The sequence below is a fragment of the Dromiciops gliroides genome, chromosome 3 (genome assembly GCF_019393635.1).
Source record: "Dromiciops gliroides isolate mDroGli1 chromosome 3, mDroGli1.pri, whole genome shotgun sequence".
NCBI classification, from domain to species: domain Eukaryota; kingdom Metazoa; phylum Chordata; class Mammalia; order Microbiotheria; family Microbiotheriidae; genus Dromiciops; species Dromiciops gliroides.
The window spans coordinates 336,972,492-336,996,217 of NC_057863.1; the positions used below are offsets into that span (position 1 = coordinate 336,972,492).

The window sequence follows — 23,726 nt, forward strand, 5'->3', positions numbered from 1 at the left end:
CCAAGAAAACCCCAAATGGGGTCACAAAGACTTGGATACGATTGAAATGACTGAATAACAACAACTCTGATAAAAAAACCTCTCCTGGGTAAAGGATATTTCTTGCTGCTGTTGTTCCTATTTTAGGTATCCATGGCAAATGTTCTGAATAGACTTATACTGACCCAGAGCAAATGACCCAGATGTGGTGTAAATTACTTGTTGTAGGAGGAGCCAGAGGAAACTTTAGATACCATCTGTAAATATGTAGACTGAGGAATGAAAAGATGAAGCGACTTGTCTAAAGCCAGACAACTATTTAGTGTCAGAGCTAGGATGAGAACCAGGTTTTGAAATGCCTGGTGCAATTTCTCTCTTCTTAGTTTGCTATAGGAAGTTGTCTAGCAATTTGTCAATCAATCATCCAACTAGCATTTTATTTATCTATTTATTTTTTTTTTTAGTGAGGCAATTGGGGTTAAGTGACTTGCCCAGGGTCACACAGCTAGTAAGTGTCAAGTGTCTGAGGCCGGATTTGAACTCAGGTACTCCTGACTCCAGGGCCCGTGCTCTATCCACTGCGCCACCTAGCTGCCCCCAACTAGCATTTTATTAACCGACTCATCTGGGACTTGTTCTGGGACTAGTTACAGGCACAAACGGATAAGCTCTGCTTTTAAGGAGCAAAAAGGGGGCAGGAAACAATTTGTATACAGACAAGCAAACAGAATATATACTAAGTAAAGACAAAGCAATGGGGAGGTGGAGAGGCATTCGATCACCCCGGGGGATCATAGATCTTGAGCCAAAAGCGACCTCAGAAGTCATTTTCGTCTCACCTCCTCATTTTACAGATGAGGAAAATGAAGCCCAGAGATTTGACCATGGTCATATAACTAGTAAGCTTCCGAGGTTGGATTTGAATCCAGGTCCCCTGATTCCAGTGACAGTGCATTTTCCTCTATACCAGGAAAGGCTTCATAGAAGAAAAAACACTTGAGATGGAAATGCTTTTTGAAATGCTCTTCACCTATGAAAGGGCATAGGTTGTTTGCTGTGGGAGGAGGGGAAGTGTTGCCCCCATCTCCACCCCCACCCCCCAAGTAGCTTAGATTTGATTATCTTAAATGAGAATATTGCCATGGTCAGCTGTCCAATTTCCAAAGAGTGAAAGAGATCAGAGAAGGAGCCTGGGACAAGGGAGGGTAATGATTCCAAACCCTAAATGTTGAAGGAAAGTTCCTAGCTTTGTGTCCTTAGACAAGTGGCTTCAGGTCTCTGGTCCTCAGTGTTGTCCTGTGCCAAGTGGAGAGGTTTTGACTGTCTGTGTACGATTCTTCGAAGAAGTAAGAATCCGACCCTTATAGGACTGGACGATTGCTCAAAGGGTCATGGATGACAAGCAGGAAGGGACGCTGGAGGCCACCTACCCCAATCCCCCCCGTGTTGTGGATGAAGAAGCAAAGTGCAGATTGACAGTACAAGCTACATGTGGTCTCCAAGGTGGTCCTGAATTTTTAATTGTTTGTTTTGTTTTTTTAATCAGGTATCGAGTTAATCTGCGAGAAGGACATTGATCTCGCAGCCCAAGTACAAGAGCTCCTGGAGTTTCTCCACGAGAAGCAACACGAATTGGAGCTTAACGCAGACCAGACCCACAAGCGTTTGGAGCAATGCCTGCAGCTCCGGCACCTCCAGGCTGAGGTCAAACAGGTCAGCCTGGCTCTGGCATCTCTTTGCTCCCGAGTTCCTGCTGAACTAGACAGATGGGGAGGGGGTGGGGTGGGAAACCTGTTTTGTTCAAATCCCTAAATTCTATTTAAGAGTGGATTACAGGGCAGCTAGGTGGCGCAGTGGACAAAGCCCCAGCCCTGGATTCAGGAGTACCTGAGTTCAAATCCGGCCTCAGACACTTAACACTTACTAGCTGTGTGACCCTGGGCAAGTCACTTAACCCCAATTGCCTCACCCCCCCCCAAAAAAAAGAGTGGATTACAACGGATACTACTGAGCAGATTTATTAGTAGCTTGCTTTTTGCTTTAGAAAAGGATTCCCCAAAAGGTTCTTTGTAAAAACTTAGCTTCTCTGGCACATTTGTTGGTTTAGTAATCCATAACTTGATTGGACAGCTAGGTGGTGCAGTGGATAGAATGCTGGGTCTGGAGTCAGGAAGACCTGAGTTCAAATCCAGACTCAAATACTTACTTGCTATGTGACCCTGGGCAAGTGACTTAACTCTGTTTGTCTCAGTTTCCTCATCTGTAAAATGAACTGAAGAAGGAAATGGCAAACCGATCCAGTGTCTCTGAGGCCCAGAGAGATTAAGCCACTTGCGCATGTTGGTATTGAGCCACAGCATAGGTCTTTGAACCTAGTGCTACTAATTCCTTATCCAGAATCAGTCATGGTCCCTAACTTCAAGGTTCTAAGTTGAACCTTTTTGTTGTTGTTGAGTCACGTCCAACCCTTCATGACCCTATTTGGGGTTTTTCTGGCAAAGACACTGGAATGATTTGCCATTTCTTCTCCAGCTCGTTTTACAGATGAGAAAAACTGAGACAAACAAGGTGAAGTGACTTGCCCAGGGTCATTTAGCTAGTGAGTATCTGAAGCCAGATTTGAACTCAAGAAGATAGGTCTTCCTGACTCCAGGTTTGGCATTCTATCCACTGTACCACCAACTTAGTTGTCCCCCAACTTCGAGCCTAGAAGGAAGCCAAGATAGGATAAGCTACTTGTAAAACAAATTGGGATATGGCAAATTCATAAAAAAGCTACAAAGTAAGTGCTATAAGGGATAAGAAGAAGGCTAAATCATTTCCAGCAAAGAGGAATCAGAGAAAGATTCATGGAGTAGTTTAGGAAGTCTTCCTGCAAGAAATAGATTCTCATAGTCTGAGTAACTGATGGGTGAAAGAAAACTTGGTGGCCTTCAGCAGAAAGAATGGGTATAAGATTTATCCTAAGATAAATCTTAGAGGTGGGAAGGGTGTTGAAGGAATAAACGAGATTCTCCCACCGTTAGGAAAGTAGAGGGATTAGTACAACATGAGAGGAGTAAAATGCTATTCTGTGGTATTCAGCTTCTTCTGAATTTTCCCCTTACATGAGGAAACAGGAAATAAATACTGAATAGGAAAAACTGAAGCATCCTCAGCCATCGTTTTACCTCCAGATAACCTTTTGCCAAAATCATATAATGACAAGTCTGAGATTATAAATTGCAGAGAAGGTGGGAACCTGAATTGGGACAGGGAGTTTCTTGGTTCAGGAGTCTCCTATAACCAATTCCAGTCTTTGTCTCCATTCCATAGAGATCGTAGAATTTAGAACTGGAAGGGAACCCAGAGACCATCAAAATAGACCTGCTTGTTTTTTAAGCTGCTTCTGGCAGATATGTCCACCTCTCTCATTATATTTGGTTTCTTTGACTTAGGTAATAATCTCCCTCTGCACCCTTGCTTTTCTCAGGTTTCACGTAACAACCCATCCATCTAAAGCTGCCTTTTCTATATCCAGCCTACTCCCACATCTGAGTAGGAGGGCATTGCTTTTTCCAGTTTAATTACTTCCTCTTTACTCCCCTATTTTCAGACTGCTGTTTTGCCAGGGAGAGTCTTCTTAGTAATGGGCATAAATTGTCCTTTCCTGTTCTCACCTGTGGAGTTTTTAGCCCAAGCCCATGCATGACTGTTGTGAATCCTTTGCTCATTTCCAGGACATATGACGCATGGAGGTCCAGAGCAGAAATGGAGCAGTTCTGTTTCAAATAGCTATTTTCTGTTTAATTACATTAGAACCACAGAATCCTAGGGTCAAAAGGGACCTCGGAAGTTATCTGGTTTAACAGGAAGCATGATCCCTTCTGTAATACCTTGGTCATCTGTCCAAGAATAAAGCACAGACTACATCCAAAGCAGTGGAACATTCTACCTATCTCCTCCATTCCACCCATGCTAAAGTAGTTTGCATGAATGAATGAATGAATGAAAAAAGTAACTACTTACAATGTAGCCAAAACTGAGCTAAAGAGATGCGCTCTGTTTGAATGAATGAATAATAAAGCATTTATTAACCACTTACTACATACCAGACACTGTGCCAAGCAAGAGGGATATACACACAAGCAAGCAAGACGGTCTCTGCCCTCAAGGACCTTACATTAGAAAGAAGATGACATAAAGGGGAGTTAGAAAGTGGGGAAGGGCGGCATGTGTTATCAGAATTCTGTGACCCAGGGACTGAGACACAGCTGAGGTGGGGGTGGGGGTTGAAGAAGATGGTTAGAACAGAGGCATCGTGGTCTGGAAATGACTAGGAAGTGGGGCAGAGCCCTAGTTCTGGGCAAAATATGGTGAAAGCTCACCAAGGAACCAGGGGCAGAGTCCAGATAGATCAGAAAATTCACAGAAGCCCTGTTGTGGTATAAATAGGATGTGTGGTGAGAGAAAAAAAGATGGATTCTAAATTTCCTTGTAACTCCTCAGTGGACCCTCAGATACAGAAAATATGTCATGAATGCTACCATCTCATAGATAAGCGTTCCTCGGCTCCAGAAAGCAACCTATTAAAACAAGGATGTTTGAAATCTGAATGTAAGACTCCAGAATTGACCTCTCAGATCCTTCAAGGGATCCTTTCTCCACTTCTTTATTTCTAGTGTCTTATCTAGATTGACAGAGTACCACCCAAACAGAGTGCATCTCTTTAGCTCAGTTTTGGCTACACTGTAAGTAGTTACTTTTTTCATTCATTCATTCATTTATTTCCTGATATTATGTAGACAATGGCAGTTGAGCTGAATTTTGAAGGAAATAAGGCATTCTAAGAATGCAAGGCAAGAGGGGCAGCTAGGTGGCACAGTGGATAGAGCACTGGCCCTGGATTCAGGAGGACCTGAGTTCAAATCCGACCTCAGACACTTGACACTTACTAGCTGTGTGACCCTGGGCAAGTCACTTAACCCCAATTGCCTCTCCCCCCCACCAAAAAAAAAAAGAAATAAATTATGCATGCTACCTGTAGTACCACTTCAGGGCTTAAGGGATCTTTAGAATAGAAAGGCAAGGCTTCCCCAATTTAAAAAAAGATTAAAAAAAAAAAGAATGCAAGGCAAGGAGAGAGAGAGTCTTCTGGATCTGAGGAACAACAGCCAGTGCAGAGGCAAGCAAAGTCATGTGTGAGGATCAGCAAGGAGGACCAGAGCAGAGAGGTCACTTTCTCACATCACAGACAGCAAGAAGCAGAGCTATCATTTAGAATGCAGGCTGCATACTTGAAAATCTAGTGCTCTTTCTGCTACAAAGTCATGATCAACACCATCTAATGGTCTGCTATACTCCAAGATGGCAGCTAGGTGGCTAAATGGATAGAGCACCAGGCCTGGTGTCAGGAAAACTCCTTCATGAGTTCAAATCTGGCTTCAGACACTTACTAGCTGTGTGACCCTGGGCAAGTTACTTATCCTTGTTTGCCTCAGTTTCCTCATCTGTCAAATGAGCTGGAGAAGGAAATGGCAAACCACTCAAGTGTCTTTACCAAGAAAACCCCAAATAGGGTCACAGTGAATCAGACACAATTGAAGTGACTAAAAAAAACCATACTCTAAGGCGGTTGAGAAAGCTGTTGCCATGATTTGATGCAGATTCCTAAGAGAAACAGTATGCTCCACAGGAAAGAGGTCTGGATCTGATGTCAAAGGACTGAGATAGAAATCCTGACTCTGTTCCTTATCACCTGAGTGACGCAGGACAAACCCTTTAACCCCACTGGGCCCTGGTTTCCTAATCCATAAAAGGATGGGGCTGGACTTGGTGACCTCTACAGTCTCCACCAGCCCTCTGTCTGTGGTCATCTGCTCCTCTGACTCCTTAGATGTCCTTAGATGATTTCCTAGCACCTCCAGACATATCCTTTGTGAGAGGTATAAGGTCTACAGGCCTGGGCCTCACTACCCCCTGAGCAGCTTCCTAGAGCACCAACCCCCACTTCCTAGACTCAGGTTAACAGACTTTTCCTTAAGTCCCTTGAGCCCAGGGTCACACAGCTAGTTAAGTGTCTGAGGCCTGATTTGAACTCAGTTCTTCCTGACTCCAGGCCTAGCACTCTATCCCATTGAGCCACCTGGCTGCCCCCCTTTTCCTAACTTCTTTCTTTTTCCCCCTTCTATCCCCCATCTCCACACACTGCAATACAAGAGCTGACTTTTATGATTTATTTATAAGATGAAAAAGTGTATGCAATTTCAAAATTCATACAACATGTTATGATGATTAGAAGGGTGTATAAAAGAAAGTTAACTAGTCCAGATAAGGGGATATTAAACTTTCTATTCCAGCTAGGTGGCTCAGTGGATAGAGTGCATGACCAGGCATCAGGAAGACTCATCTTCCTGAGTTCAGATATGGCCTCAGACATTTCCTAGCTTTGTGAATGAAGCTAATGAGCTACCAGGAGGTAAAACCCGTGTTTACAGACTCTTTTCAGCCTCTCTCTAAACCCAAGGTTCTTGAAGAGAGTGGAGGATGCAGACCCAAGGTCTCCATTTACCCCACTTTGAGATATGCTGAATGTCTGAATAATCTGATAGCAGTAATGAGTCCATTTTGATTCTGAAAATTCATAGCAATGATAATAATGTTAGCAACACTTTGCTTTAAAATAGCACTTTTGAATTTTCAAAAAAGTTTTCACATAGGATCATGGATAAAGAGCTAGAAGGAACTTCAGTGCTCATGTAATCCAACTTTATTTTTATGGAGGAGGTAACTGAGGCCGAGGGTAGGGGGAGTTAAGTGATTTACCCAAGGTCACACAGACAGTATACATCTGACATGAGATTGAATCTATGTTCTCTGACTGCAGAGTCAGCACTGTTTCCCTTATAGCATTCTAGCTATGACTTCATTTAATTCTTTAAACAGCACTCTGGGACAGCTGGCAAGGTTCTTGTTTTTTAGCTGAAGCAACCCTTTGGTGTAAACTAATTTGCCCCCATATAGAGGCAGAGTCAGGGCTAGAATCCAGGTTTCTTTCATATAAGCCCAAGGGTCTCTTGACCATGATTTAAAATCTTAATTCTGGCCCCAATCCTGGCCTGGTGCTCCAGTAGAAAGAGGTGAGACTTCCATCACAACCAGAATACAATTCAGAACAAGAGTGCTTCTTAACCTCAGCAGAAATTTTCTTAAGAAGATTGACACAAGAAGACCATTGTGTTGGGAAAGATCTGAACGTGTTGGGTATGTCAGAGGGATCTCTAAGAGACCACTTGTGTTACTATCCTTTAGTCAACTTACAATTATTCACGTCAGTGGAGGGGAACAGTGAATCCCCAAATAGCAGATAATATAAAAGGCATTTCTCTCCAACTTGCATAGACTCTCACAGTTGGAAGTGTGTGGTGTTGTTATAGCAACAACAGTAGATTTACCTTTCTAATTACATTTTTTCTAGTCAATATTGAAATGAGTTTTCTTCCTTTGAACATGCGTCCACCAGGTGATGGAGGAAGGAATGGCCCAGGAACCAATCTGTCATCCAGAGGAAATAGATAATCTGCACATGGTTAATCAAGAGTTGTCTGGAGCTAATTAGCAGACGGCCCAATTCTCTGTCCCATAGACTGAAGGTTAAAGAGAAGTCAGTCCTCTCAGGAAGCAAGAGAATCTCTTCTCTCATCCTGTCCCACCACCCTCACCACTATGACATCAGCAGAACAAAACAAGTCTTGTCCTTGTCCTCTTCCTTGTCGAAAATGATGTATGGCTCCCCAGGATATAACTGGAAGGAAAAAATTGAGGGTGACTGTCAGTACTCCTCAAAAAGCATGTATTAAGCATCTCCTTTGTGCAAAGCTTTGGGAATGCAATAGTAAATATGGCCTAGGCGCTGCCCTCAAAAAGCTTCTAGTCTAATAGGAGAAATCACCACCCCTCCCACCATACATACATATAGACAAGTGCATGTGTGTGTATACATACACATAAACACATGTGTGTATATATACTCCCATGTACATACATGTCTGTATGCATGCACGTGTGGGTACATACATGCATATATATATATATACATATATATATATATACATATATATATATATATATATATATATGCATGCATCTAGGTGGGTACAGTGGATAGAGCACCGGGCTTAGAATCAGGAAGCCTCATTCTCATGAATTTTAATCCAGCCTCAGACACTTACTAGCATTGTAATCCTTGGTAAGTCACTTAGTTTCCTCATCTGTAAAATGAGCTGGAGAAAGAAATAGCAAACCATTCCAGTATCTTTACCAAGAATACCTCAAATAGAGTCATGGAGAGTTGGACTGAAACAACAAACAACATATGTGTGTATGCACACACACATATAATATATATACACATGTAATGTACACACATAATACATATGTATATAAATATGTGTATACATGTATGTGTTTGTGTTTTATTATGTATATAAATATATATGCACACATACATGATAAAAGCTAGAATATAAGCAGGGCAAAGGAGGGGTCTAGACAAAATGTTGTAAGAAAATTTCAAGAGGAAGAGATCACGTTCAGCTAAGGAAAATCAAAGGATGAAAGAATTTGTAAGTAGAAGGGACCTTAAAGAGCATCTAGCACGAACCCTCTTATTTTATAGATAAGGAGTCTGAAGTGACTACCCAGAGTGCCCCAGGTCGTAAGCATCAAAGCCATTATGGAGGAGTTGGCACCTGATGGAGGCCTTGAAGGGAGATGGGGTTTCAGTAGGAAATAAAGGGAATGCCCTGTAGGCATTTGATCAGGGGAGTGATATACTCAGAGTAGAACATTAAAAGGATTATTTTGTCCTCTGTGTGAAGAATGGATTGGAGAAGGAGTGACTGAAGGCAGGGGGGACCTATAATAATTAGTAGCTAACATTTATATAACACTTTAAAGTTTGCAAAGAATTTTACATCCTTTATCTTCTTTTAAGCTCACAACAACCCTGGGAGGTAGGTGCTATTGTTATCTGTGATTTATAGGTGACAAAGATTAAGTGACATGCCCAAGGTCATACAGCTAATAAGTGTCTGAGGCAGGATTGGGATTCAGGTACTTCCTAACTCCAAGGGCATTGCTCTATCCATTGTATCACCTAGCTGCCACCAATTAGGAAGCTACCACAATAATCCAAGCAAGAAGTTCTGAGGCCCTGGACATGAGTGGTAGCGACATGGATGAAGCAGGAGGGATGGATGTGAGAGATATGGAGGCAAAATGCTTGGAGCCTGGCAACCGGTCAGGTGTGGAATAGCTGTTGAAGGAGCTAAGAATTAAGGATCTCTCTGAGGTTTGGGGATTAGATGACAAGTAAATAGAAGAAGGTAGGTTTGGGGGGGTGATTTTAGTTTAGAATATGTTAAATTTGAATGACTAGTGGGGCTTTCCATAGAAGATGTCCAACAAATAGTTGGAAATGAAGTTCAAAGGAGAGAGATCAAGGCTAGGGTTACAGAGATGAGAGGCACTCATATAAAGTGATAATCAAAGCTGTGGGTATAAAGGAGATAATCAAAGGAGAGGATGGAAAGAAGTAAGAATAGAGCTAAGGACAGAGTCTTGGAGGACTCTGCAAAAAGATTATATGTATGTATGTGTATATATGTATGTGTTTGTATGTATGGGGTGGGGTAAGTCTCCTGTTAGACTAGAAGCCCTTTGAGGGCAGAACCTAGGCCATACTTATCTTTACAATATTGTCTAGAAAATGGGTGGGTTGGACCAGATGGCCCCTGAATTCTCTTCTAAAGCTATATCTATGATGCTATGACTTCTAACCTACCTTACATATTATTAGTGGTAGAAGAAAAGTATACCAGAGAAAGAACAGTCAGAGAGGTAGGAGGAGAATTCAGGAAGAGAAATATCACAGAAGCCAAAAAGGGAAAGAGTGACCAAAATGTGGGATCATCAACAGTGACAAATCCTTTAGTTTAGTCCAGAAGGACCAAAAAATAGGATTATGACTTTTTTCAAAATTCTTAAGGAAACTTCTTTAAAATTAGGCACAGAAGAAATAAAATGGAAATAAAAGAAATGTGGGCATTGTTTACAACTGTTCAATAAACTCATAGAGGTCTGCACTAAAAACCACTACCATTTGTAAAGGCGAGGGAACGAGCACTACTAAGTCCCAGCCTAGGAATTAATTTTCCATCAGAATAGAGATCTTTACTTAGCTGATGGGCTTACCCTAGTTACACACAAGGGGTTGGTATTTGATGGAAGTTGGTGAAGCAGGAAATATTGATCTAGAAGCTGTTGACATATAGGCCGAGAGAGCTAATTGAGAAGTCAGTATTGATCAGGTTTAAATACTTACCCCTAAGTGTTTCTTTCTCTTTCTGTCTCTCTCTGTCTCTCTGTCTCTCTCTGTCTCTGTCTCTCTCTGTCTCTCTCCCCCTTTCTCTCTCTCTGTCTCTCTGTCTCATAATAAAATTTTCCCCAATTGAAAACTTGTTAATGAGAAGGGAGAAGGAGAGGATGAAAAGTAATCAACTGAGTATTTTTGTTTGCTGTTGTTGTGTTTTATTTTTTTAACTCCACTGGTACAGCTTGGGGCTAACCTTTTTTTCCTTGAATAACATTATTTTAGAACTATATTACAGTGGAACTTTGTAGGGTGAGATGTGGTAACTTACCAGGATATTTGTGTTGATATTGATTTATTTTCCTGGTCATGTGATTTCATCCATATATGGAACTCCTATTGTGTAAAAATTCTCCCCACTGATATAGAAGTGGCAACCTCTCTGTGACTTACTGTTGTTGTTCACTCATTTCAATTGTCTCTGACTCTTCATGAATCCATTTGGAGTTTTCTTGGCAAAGATACCGGAGTGGTTTTCCATTTCCTTCTCCAACTCATTTTACAATTGAGGAAACCGAGGTAAACAAGGTTAAAATACTTGCTCAGGGTCATATAGCTAATAAGTGTCTGAGGCTGAATTTGAACTCCTAAAGATGAGTCTTCCTAGCGCTCTATCCATTGCACCATATAGCTTGCCTGGTAAGAGTAAACCATTCTAATTATTTCCCGGTGACCAAACTATTTTTGATCACTCTCCTTAGGATCCCCACAATGGTAGGGATATCCTCCCACACCTATACCAAGTTTTTCAGGCAGTATGTGCCCAAAGCTATATGAATGGGTGGAAAAATATCAGTTGAGTTTCTCTGTGCTTGAGTGGAAGGTTACAAAGTAAGGGAGAAATAACTCAAATTGTATTTGTAAGATGATGAGCCAAGCTTTCAATTACAGCCCAGGAAAGGAGTGATTATAGCTGCTTCCTGAAGACATTGGCCCAATATGTCACTGCAGACTAAAGGCCAGTTGAATGCTGGGCTGGTGGATGTCATCAGGAAGGTCATCAGAAACAGTGGGAACATTATCCTCCTTTTGGTTACAAAACCCAGATTGCGTCAGCACCAGGCATATACTGCAAGTCTGTCTGCTCATTACATGTCATAAAAAGCAAAACAGCTGGAGAAGGTCCAGGGATGGGATGCTAACATGAAAAAGGGGTCTTTTCAGTCAGAAAAGGAAAGGACAAAACTAAGTATAAAATCACAAAGCAGGACAGAGAGGATGAACATCCATTTACTCTTCAGATCCTACAATACAAAAGGCAGCCTTGCACAGCATAAGGAGCACAGGATTTGGCATTTGGGAGACCTGGGTACAAATTCTGCATCTGCCATTTATTGCCTGTTAAGTCAATAAGCATTTATTAAGCACCTATTATGTGTCAGGCATTGTGCTAAGCACTGGGGATACAAAGAAAAGCAAATACAACCCCCTGCCCCCAAGGAGCTCACAATCAAATTGGGGAAGCAACAAGCAGACAACTATGTACAAACAAGGTACAGACAGGATAAATCCAAGATAATCAACAGATAAATTGGATAAACAGGAGATAATCAACAGAGGGAAGGTGGCACTCGCATTGAGGAGGAATTGGGAAGCCTTCTTGTAGAAGATGGCATGAAACTTGAATGGAGCTAGGAAAGCCAGGAGGCAGAGATGAGGAAGAAGAACATTCTAGGCATGGGGGATGGTCAATGAAAGGGCACGGAGTCAAGGAAATGTGGTGTATTGTTTGAGGAACGGCAAAAGGACCAGAGGCAATGGATCACAGAGTATATGGAGGAAAGTAAAGGTATAAGAAAACTGGAGAGTTGAGAAGGGTCTAGGTTATGAAAGGCTTTTATTTATTTATTTATTTATTTATTTATTTGTTTGTTTGATTATTTATTTATTTATTTATTTATTTATTTATTTATTTATTTATTTATTTATTTTGGTGAGTCAATTGTGGTTAAGTGACTTGCCCAGGGTCACACAGCTAGTAAGTGTTAAGTGTCTGAGGCCAGGTTTGAACTCAGGTACTCCTGACTCCAGGGCTGGTGCTCTATCCACTGCGCCATCTAGCTGCCCCCGATAGGCTTCTTCTTAATTACTTTTTTTTTTTAATTATTTTCATAATGAGAGGGTTGGATTAGACAATTTAACAGGTTGATTCAATCTATAGATCTCTGAGCCTATGAATTGTTGTTCAGTCTTTTCAGTCGTGTTCAACTCTTCGTGACCCCATCTGAGGTTTTCTTGGCAAAGATACTGAAGTGGTTTGCCATTTCCTTCTCCAGCTCATTTTACAGATGAGGCAAACAGGGTTAAGTGACTTGCTCAGGGTCACACAGCTAGTAAGTATCTGAAGCCAAATTCAAACTCAGGTCTTCCTGACGACAGGCCCAGTACTCTGTCCACTCTACCTATGAATTACAAAGTTGATTCAAGGGAATGATTCTGCTGCCTGACCAAGGTACCTTTCAAACTGCTTCACTCTCACCCCATGCTTAATGCTGATTATTTCTTATGTATCCCAGGTGTAGAACACAGGGCCTGACACATAGTATTAATAAGTACTTGTAGAGAGATGGATTGATTGGTTTGTTGATTGTCCCAGGTCTCCAAATTGCAGGTTAGGGCTCTGCTCCTCGATTCTGATCGTCAATGTCTGAAAAAATATTTTTTTTTCTGTCACCTACTCCTGGTTAGATGTCTACACTCCCTTTTATTGGGGTAGGGGAGAGCCTGGGGAGGTATGTCAGTCAAGCTGAAATTTGGAGCCATAAACTCTCTACAAGAAGGAGAAAGCAGTATTTCTTGCTTACTTATTGCCAGTTAACTATTAACAACTCTCTCTAGTCATTATCATATAAAGGAATCTACCTTACAGAGTTATAGGCCCATTCAGTAGAGAGTTTTTGGTGAGAGGATTTATCCCTTGAAATATGGGGGGAAACCCAGAATTTTAGTGCTGAGAAGGTCTTTGAAGATAATAGTTTACAACTCTCCTATTGTATAGATTAGGAAACTGAAATCCAAAGAAACCAAGTGAGTTGCCCAAGGTCACGCAGTAAATGTCTGAGGCAGGATTCAAACCCAGGTGTTCTTGACCCTAAGTCCATTTTTCTATCCATTACAGCATTCTGCTTCCTGCCTTTAATTCATTAATGAGAGTAGCTGAAAATGGGAACAAACAAGGATATGGGATGATGTAATGAGACATGTAGGGATTTAGGTCTGTTTCTCTGATTCTGACATTCCATATCCTTTTATTGTATTGTATTTTATTTTATTTTATTTGGTAGGGCAATGAGAGTTAAGTGACTTGCCCAGGGTCACACAGCTAGTTAAATGTCAAGTGTCTGAGGCCTGATTTGAACTCAGGTCCTCCTGAATCCAGGGCCAGTGCTTTATCCACTGCACCACCTAGCCTCCCCTCCATATCCTTTTAAATAAATGTTTTTAAGAGATTTAATAAATGTGTTATTATTGGGGCCAGTGATCTGCTTCTAAATGGGAAAGGTAATAAATGGAGACTTCCCACATGGTGGCATTGAATCCTCCAGTCTCTCCAGGAAGTCACCCCCAAAGAGCTTAGCTATCTTGCCCAGACTTCCTTGGCTTCTACCTTTTACCACTAATTTCTTCTGCCTGGGGGGCGAAGACAGATTACCCCAGTGATGCATCTGGAGAGAATATTTCTTGAAGGTACATGAATGAATTGGTGGATCAAGCAATGTCTAATCCAACTTGTTGGGCAGCACATATCTATTTCCAAATCATAAATGATCAGTGTTTCCCAAAGAGATGAAGCTGTAAAAGGAAGAGCTTCATCTGTGAATCTAGCATGCTGTTAGATTTGTGCATGTCCCCCACACTTATATGCACCATTTCAAGATAATTAGACACTGCTAGCCAGCTTTAGGAGAATACAGTAATGGTTCTGAGGACTCCATACATGCAATATGAGGTTTTATTTTCTGGAACTAATGGCATCTTCTCCCACTTTCTGCCACATCAATCAGAATAACATCTCCATCCTAATTGGATGGCTTCAGTGGGGTTGGAGTTACATCACATCTAAGTAGCATTTTACACTTTATGGATTTCTTTCCTCCCAACAGTTCCATGAGGTGAGTAATGGAATTATCTGCCTTTCAAAGATGAGGACACAGACTCAGAGAGAGAGTATGTGACTTACCTTTGGTTATCTAGTAAGCACACTGATTAGCTATGCTGATAATGCACACCCACAATGTAACATTTTGTCTGCTCTTAGAGAGAATTTGAGGCATATGAGGATTATTATGTGTCGAAGGTGACTTCTTATCCTTCACCTGAAAAAGATGAAGGGGCAAAAAGTCCCTACTGACAAGTCTGAAACAGGCTGCAACATACTTGCATCTACAGCTCCCAGTCACTCTACTATCCCTCACACCCTAATGAAGACTCATGAAGTAAACAATTATTGAATACTTACTGTTTGTGAGGCACTGTGCTAGGGATTACAAAGATGAGTAAGGGCCGTGCCTCAGTGAGCTTCCAGTGTTAGAGAGAAGATGCAACACTTTCAATTTAAGGCAAGGTAGAAGATGTCATAAGAGAAGTAGGAAGAAACTATTATAAGAGTTCAGAGAAAAGAGAGAAAACTTCTAGTTGGGGTGCCTGGGGAAGGTTTTATAAAGGAAGTGAAATGTGAGCTGAATTTTGAAGGATTGATAGGATTTTAACAGGCAGAAATGGAAGAGCATTTGAGTTATTCCATATTTCTTCCATGACTGTGGAGAATGAAAAAAAAAATGAGATAATAAATATTTCTCAAATGAATGAATGAGAATACCCAGACTGTGTATGGCTGAAATATCTGGCAGGGTAACTGCCTCACTGGGAATCTGTAATAGGTTAATAAAATATGTGCTTATCCTATCTCCCCAGGTCCTAGGCTGGATCCGCAACGGGGAGTCGATGCTCAATGCCAGCTTGGTCAACGCCAGTTCTTTGTCAGAAGCTGAGCAGCTTCAGCGGGAACATGAACAGTTCCAGCTAGCCATCGAGGTAACACTCATATCCATGCTTCAGCATCTTATCTTTGGTCCACTAGACTGGGCCACATGTTTGATAGAGTTCCCTGAGCTTTGGGGTGGTTTCTTAAAAAAGAAAAGCGTTTTAGTGAAACACACTGGGGTTTATACCTTCCCAACATCCAGGAACTGATAAAGAAGCAAATTCAGGCGCTTTAAGAAAACCCAAGGTATGAAGGTCCTGGCCTATAAACTGTACTAAAGTTCATTCACATTGCAAAATTATACATCTTTTAAATTGGAGATCCCCCAGTGCATTGTGGGGAATGGAGGCCTATGGAAATGCCCACCTTCTCTGCTACATTTCCAAATATCAACTACACGAGTGAGAGAAAGAGGCTTAGAAATGTAAAGCTAAAATGTGTGGAGCCATTGCCAATTGAAGATGAATCAGAAATGAAGATTAAGCATCTCGGAAGTTATAATGAGCATCATTAGGAAAATGGGATGAAATGCTTGAAACATCTGAGTTACACTAATGTTCCCCCAATATGTTTCTAGTATAATGATACAGGTGTCTATCTCTCCCAATAGAAGAGGAACTTTTAGTAACTAGGATGGGCTAGTATTCGTACAAGTTGCACACACAGATTGCTTCAGTCCCTTTCAGAATAGAGACAGAATTAAAATTCCAGGAGTGTGTCATTAATGGCAGAAGGTCACCAAACTGGATTTTGAGGGAGAAAGACTTTTAAATAAACTAACTATATCCATGAAAATCTATTACAAATTAATTCTGATGTGGGTTAATGACTTAAATAATGCTTGAAATTGGTGTCTCTTCATCCATCCCATAGAGACTTGAGTTGATTACTTTGGAGTGGGGGGAGTACAAGGAAGAATAGGAAGTAAGGCACAAGGGCTATATTTAAATCAAGTCATAGTTCAGTACAAATGGGAAAGGAAGAAAGGGGAAAATACGTATAGACTCTTGGTAATGACTGAATATTGAACTCAACCTCTTTTGGAATATGTAGGAAATGTGGCTCTGATTGGCTTCTGGAAAGTGACTGCCCGTCGGAATTCCTCATGAGGCTTAGCCAATGAATGGGGAAATAGTATAATTGCTTTCTTAGTAGACGCACTTGAGAATAACATTGGTGATTCTAGGTCACCATAGCCCATGATTATGCCCTTCTGTGTCCTCCTCTGATTACACAACTACTTGTCACTGCTAGGTCTTTCCACATGTACTTTTCTCAGAAATAATACCTTGATATTCATAGAAAATAACCTGTTTTAGAATGTGGAAATCTATTCCTCAAGGGAGACTGTTAGAGGAGATTTAAAGTATGAATATTGGAGGAATGTTGAAAAATCCTAGGGAAGCTGGCAGTGACTCTTCGCAGGGTGGGCAGCCAACACCGTCCAGTTGTCAGGACCAGCACACCAGCTTAATTAAGGCTTATTCTCCCTATGCTGATCTACATGTGTCCCTTTGATCTACGTTTTCTATCATGGGAGAAAAAAATATAGTACTGCTGAAAATTCAAGCTATGTTAAGGGGAATTTAAAGAGTGTGGTTTGTTTTAACCTGCTTTGATGGTAGCATGTGGGGAATTTGCCATGACTACTAATAGACGATTCAGTTTGACTACTAGGGTTGCCAGAGAAAAGCCAGGTATCTCATAAGGGAGTTATAATTTCATCCACTATCCAGTCTCAAGACAGTGGGAAATGGCGACCCTGGCTCAGCCCAGGACTGCTAGAGCAACTCCCCAAGGCCCATCACCTAGGGGAGCCATATATTTACTGAACAAGTCTAGCTGATTCTTTTAGGATCCAAGGTGCTCTGTCTGATGTATCTTCAGAGAACCAAGCTCACCTGGGAGATTTTCACAGATGGCTGAGTTTTTAAACTCATTTTTATTTTAAATTCTCTAATGCATTTTTAAACATAAGCATTACCACATGAACAGTAGTTAAAGCAGCTGGATATTAAATCCAACTGGTTTGCTTCTGATACCCTCATCCACATTCCTAGCAACTATCGTTTCTCTTGTTAATGAGTTTCTCGAAGCTGTATTATTCAGAAACATTCCTGGCCCCCATTATAGGCTCATGGCTCAGATGATCAGGAATTATAAATAAATGCAACTAGACAGTGAAAAGTTGAGCAAGCCAGAAGACATGGAACATGGGCCAAGCGTTGGTTTTTAAATTTTTTTCTCGCATTTTTTTTTTAATTGAAAGAAGGAAATGGCTTCAGTAGTTACTAGATGATAATTAAATTAAGGAGCAAGAGCAGGACTGAGTGCAAGCAGGTACCTGGGCAGAAGGAGTAAAGCCCTCTGAAGCCATCCTTGTCCGGGATTACAGGAAGACTTCAGGCTAGCATTCCCCTTCTTGATGAAGGTGCAGAGGATCCTGATTGTATGTACAATGTCAGACATTTTCTGATTTCTCACACAAGATCATAGATTCAGAACTGGAAGGGAATTTGGGGCCCAATCAGTCAAATCCCCTCATTTGAGAAAATTGAGGCCCAGGGAGCCTAAGATCATATGCAAGTAAGAAATAGAGTCAGGTGAAACATTTGCTCATAATATTGCCCATTATTATTATCCTTATTATCAATGAACATTTATTGGGTTCATCCTATATGTAGGGCACTGTACCAGGCCCTGGAAATAGAAGCAAACAGACAAAATTCCTTCCCTTAAGGGGCTTACTGTCCAGTTGGGGAAACATGAGACATGTACATAGAAAGATAAGTATTCATTCAATGCATAAGATAGCACGAGCTATATAACAAAGAGCAGATGTTATAGGAGCTTAGGAAAAGGAACCAGCACCAAGAGTTGGGCTCTTTGAGCCAACTTTATGGAAAACATTAGACTTGAAATGGATTTTGAAGGATGAGTAAACTGCCTTAGACAAGTGGACAAAGTTGCAGAGGTAGGATCGTGTCTGGTGGCAATAGAGGGCTCATGTAAGAGAGTAGGAGAAGACTGAAAAGATTAGTAAAGGGGCTAAGATGTCAACAGCATTGAATTTGGAGTTTCAGGGCCTAGGTTCAAGTTTCAGTTTGGGCATTTCATGCCTGTGTGACCTTGGGTGAGTTGATTGATCTCACTGGACCTGAACATCATTGCCCATAAAATGAAGTTAGGCAAGATTCAGGCGAGATTTTTGAGTTGAGGTGTGACGTGTTTTAGAAAATTAATCTGTTAGTAATATATAGGATGGATTAAAAAGTCAAAGAAATGAATAAAAGAAAGCCAGTTAAGAGACAACTATAGTCATGAGATAATGACACCCTAAAGAAAGATGAGAAGTAGAAATATGAAGGAAGGTATAAATGTGAAAGCACAATCAATAGGGCTTGAGAACTTACTGAATAGTACCCCATTTTTAGGAGGGGGATAGTCTATTTATTTTAAATTAATTATATAAAATCAAAAAGTAAAGGAGAATGAGGAATAAAAAAAATTGGCTCTGTATATCCCATTCTTTATTTTTTAAAGAGTTGTAAAAATGCAAAGAACTCTTGAGATAGCAAGAAAAGTATCATCCTGAGATGTTTTGAAGTCAAAAAAGAAAGATGAGAGAGCAGCTCACTCAATGTTTAACATGAAATAGAAGCAAGTTCATTTTCTGAGCGTGAAAAGGATGTAAGGCTAGATTTGGAACCTTGAGGAGAACGGAGGAAGAAACTGGAGCAGCTACTTGGGGACCCTAATCGGGAGGGAGATGATGAAGAGATTAATAGAAGGATTTCTGAGCAACAGAGGCCCAAGTGAAGATAGATAAAATGAAATTGTTTTGAATTCAGTTAATAGAAGTCCTATGACTTTGTTTGCATTGGGTAGCTTGGGAATGGAAACGGAAAGAGCAGATAGTTGGTGTTTTTCAAGGTTACTAAGTGGGAATCAGCATGATAAGAACAGTGAAGAATCATTCTAGGAAACCAGAGCAGAGCAGCTAACTATGAGGCTTAGGACAGATACAAAGGGGCATCAGTTAATTAAAAAACATTTACTGTGTTCCTACTATGTGCTAGGTCCTGGGCTAGGGGATGGGGATATAATCAAAATAAATACAGCAGCATTATGCTCTGAGGATTACAAACTAATTTATAAACATTCTCATTTTATCCTTACAAAGATCCCAGGAAATAGGTACTATTTTGATTGATCCCCTTTTACAGAACGGGACCCTGAGACAGAGAGTAAGTGACTTGTCTAGGATCACAGAGGCAGGGTGGATTTGAACTCAGTTCTTACTGATTTCAGCTCCATCTATCTATCTACTGCACCACTTAGCCACCTCCTGTAAAGAAGGAAATAATCCCTGTTCACAAATAGATTATGTTTTAATGGGGGAAACAACAAGCGCATATAGAATTATTTTAGGGGGTATAATATAGATGATGTGGAAGGCCCAAGGGGAATGATGGACTGGGATAGTATGGAGTTGAAGGACCAGAAATTATGATGAGGGTGAAGAAGAGATACAGTGGGTATGAGGGAATGGGAAGAGAGCAAGGTTAGAAGGTCTGGTCAAAGGACAGGAGTTCTGAGTTGGTTAGATTATTGGATATTCCCAGGCATGCCACTGAGGGTGAAGGTCAGAAGCTGTATTACATGGGTATAGCTACATGAGACCAGTCACTGTTTGCTGGGCTCCCCGTGCTCTAAAGAGTCAAACTATCCCTTCTCACATGTGGGAATCACCCAATACTTTTGAGAACTAGTAGTTAAGTACACTTTGGATAGAGCACTGGACCTGAAGCCAGGAAGATCTCAGTTCAAATCCAGCCTTAGATACTTACTAACAATGTGACTCTGGGCAAGCCGCTTAACTTCTGTCTGCTTCTGTTTCCTCATCTGTAAAAATGGGAATAATACTAGCATCTCCATCCCACAGTTGTAAGGATAAAATGAGTTTTTAAGGCAACATACATGCTAGTTATTATTAGAAAAAGGAGTGGGCATTTCTATAAGTCTGTTTGTTAATCTGAGACACAATATCAATTGTCCATCACCTATTTTAGTATGTAACTGCAACAAGTTTTCAATGCCAGGTTGTTTTAATCAGCCACTCAGTAGTCTCTTGGTTCACCTCCCTACCATTAACAGCTAGTGTGTACTTGAGAATGAAAACTAAATTTGATATAAAGTTAGTCTCCATAGCTTGCTTCTGTCCAGGAAGCTTAGTACAGTGAAGAGAATGCTATATGTGGAGACAGAGGATCTGGGTTCAAGTCCTGTTTCTGTGATTGATTCTCTATAGATCCACAATATCTAGGTGATATAATTCATTTCTATAGTGTTCCCCAGTTCTTTGCTTACATTAATTTTATGAGGGCAGTAGCACAAGTGCTACTGTATTCATTTTAAAAATAAGGAATCTGAGGGATTCAGTAACTTGTATCAAAGTATGTAGCTAGTAAGCATCAAGGCAGAATTTGAACCCAAGTCTAGTGATTTTGTCTAGTGCTCTTTCCACTATACCCACAGGGCCCTAATAACAACCTGAGCCAAGTGACTTTAAGAAAATAAGTTCATTGGGGCAGCCAGGTGGCACAGTGGATAGAGCACTGGTCCTACAATTAGACATACCTGGGTTCAAATTCTACCTGACACTAGCTGTGCGACCTTCAGCAAGTCACTTAATCCCAATTGCCTCCCCGCCCCCCCCAAAAAGATGAAAATAACTTCATTGTGAAAGGCAAAGTCATGGTATGCATTTCAATTGCAAATAAAAGTAATAATTAAAATGGTGTCTGCTTCCTGAAATCATCCAAGCTACTGCTGTTCTCCATTAGTGTGGGCAATAGGACACTGATGGTACTTGTCATTCTTTACCTTTTTAAATGTGTTAGAGAAATGAACGTAAAGATCAAATCCCACAATAATGAATTACATTGAACTGACCAAAATTCATTTAAACTCCTGAAGTTGTGCTGAATTGAACATTGCTTGGAGTCAATAGGTCATTGACTGTAGTTTTCTGTTACATGAGATTTTTGTTGCATGTCATGTAATTTTAAAAAGATCTGACCAAAACATTGATCTATGCCTATGACTTTCTTGGAAAAATCAAAATGATGGAAATTCTTAGGAATGGCATTTGAAGGGAGGGAGAAATTTACCTAGTGAATAACCCAGGGCAAAGGAGTCTAGGAAGGGAGAGGGTGGAGGTATACATTAACATACAACTTCTTTACCTCCCTCTCAGGAGTGTGCTGGTAAATTCCTAGAACTAGCTCTCTCTCTCTCTCTCAAAAAAAAAAAAAATATATATATATATACATATGCGTGTGTGTATACATATATATGTAGCACCCTTTTAAATTTAATTTGAACTATTATCATTTTCTCCATCACTGTCTTAAGTCTAGATAACCAACAAAATAATAAATCAAACTTTGATTTGTAATATTTGCCAGTTTCCAAGATATAAATACTCACAGTGAAAATTTAACAACTGGCTCTTGGAAACTGGTATGAGCTGATTCCAGCACACCCTGCTCCTCTTCCCATTGCAGTAAGCAAAACTTTCCTTGAAAACCTGTGATCGCATCATGCAAAAGAGCATGACAAAGAGATCAGGAGTCCAGGCTCTGGGATATTCATTCACATATTTGTATATTGTTCTTCAAGGAATTAGGGGGTGAGGGGAAGAAATGTAGTCCAGTGGAAAGAGTGATGTCTCTGTAATCAGAGAATCTGGGTTCAGAGGTTGACTGACTACAGTGGTGTCCTTGGGCAATTCAGTTAACCTCCTAGAACCTTCCCTCATTTGTAAAATGAAGAGGATTAGATTTGTTCTGTCAATGATCATGCTCAACTCTTCATGACCCCAAATGGGGGGGGAGGGAGGATTTCTTGGCATTTCTTCATTTTACAGATGAGGAAACTGAGGCACATGGTGACTTGCCCATGGTCACGCAGCTAGTAGCTGTCTGAGACTTGATTTGAACTCAGGAGTGGACTAGGTGGCCTCTAAGTCTCTTCCATCTCTAGATCTATATTTAGTGAATGAATACCTTTTTTAAAAAAAAAATGTCTATAAATAGTAGCAATAGTAGCAAATTATGAAGAAAAAAGTCACTGAAAACTGTTTAACTTTTTTGCATCTTCCTGCTCACACCTCACTCCACCCCTCTCCCATATTATACCTGGGTCATCCCCATGAACCTCTCTCTCCTCCCCTCATGCCCAGTCCCTCTTTCATGCAACTTCCTTGCAGAAGACGCACCAGAGCGCTCTGCAGGTACAGCAGAAGGCAGAGGTGTTGCTCCAGGCTGGGCACTACGATGCTGACGCCATCCGGGAATGTGCCGAGAAGGTGGCAATGCACTGGCAGCAGCTGATGCTGAAGATGGAAGACAGGCTCAAGCTGGTCAATGCCTCTGTGGCCTTTTACAAAACATCCGAGCAGGTGAGTTGAGTTGGCAGATAGGGAAGCTGCCACCTCCATCACCGAGGCAGGGACCCAGTTCCTTGTCCCCCAATTTGAGCTCCAAGTCCACAGCTTGCCCCAGTCAGTGGGGGCAGTATAGTGAGGTGGAGAGAGTGCTGGCCCAGCCCGGAGGACCTGGGTTCAAGGCCCACTTCTGCCTGTTATGACCCATGTGGCCTTAACACCTACATTTTACCTTCTGTAAAATGGGAAAAGTAGACTGATTAGGTGATTTCTAAACTACCTTCCAAATATATAGATGTTTACCCATTATTTCTTTTCTTTTTTTTTTTAAGTTTTATTGTCATCCTTTGTTTTTCTATGATTTGGCCATTCCCTGAACTCTCCCTTCTAACAAAGAAAAAAGAGTTAAACGATGAAAATGCAGTCCCCATGTCAGAGAGCATATGTGACCACAATCACCATCTCTGGTCTCTCACTTCTCTCCCAAGAGGAGCGAGGTGTGTTTCATCATCTGTTCTCCAGGAGTGAATTGTTCAGTATAATTAATCAGACTTTGGCTGTCTTTTAGTATTGCTTTCATACTGAGTGAAAATGTAAATGATATGATTTCCCATGTGTAATTGATATCATATTGCTGGCCTTCTCAGTCAGTGAGGAAGAGGCTGGAGAGAGGGAGAGAATTTGCAACTCAGAATTTCAAAAAAAGAACATTAAAGGGGCAGCTAGGTGGCGCAATGGATAGAGCACTGGCCCTGGATTCAGGAGGACCTGAGTTCAAAGCCAGCCTCAGATACTTAACACTTAACTAGCTGTGTGACCCTGGGCAAGTCACTTAACCCCAATTGCCTCACAAAAAAAAAAAAGAACATTAAAAATAAATAACTTTTTTTTCCAAAAAGTTG

At 41.0% G+C, this 23,726-nt stretch overlaps 1 protein-coding gene across 11 annotated transcripts in view; it reads left to right on the forward strand.

Moving 5' to 3' along the window:
- The window catches only part of KALRN (kalirin RhoGEF kinase), a 991,119-nt gene that overhangs the window by 579,542 nt on the left and 387,851 nt on the right, over positions 1-23,726 (forward strand). For 9 of the 11 annotated variants that reach the window (XM_043992602.1, XM_043992601.1, XM_043992603.1 and 6 more), the window contains 3 exons: positions 1,526-1,692; positions 15,305-15,424; positions 22,621-22,839. In XM_043992602.1, coding sequence (XP_043848537.1) covers positions 1,526-1,692; positions 15,305-15,424; positions 22,621-22,839 — 506 coding nt within the window. The remainder of the gene's footprint in view (positions 1-1,525; positions 1,693-15,304; positions 15,425-22,620; positions 22,840-23,726) is intronic. The other 2 variants (XM_043992604.1, XM_043992615.1) reach the window with 1 other exon arrangement.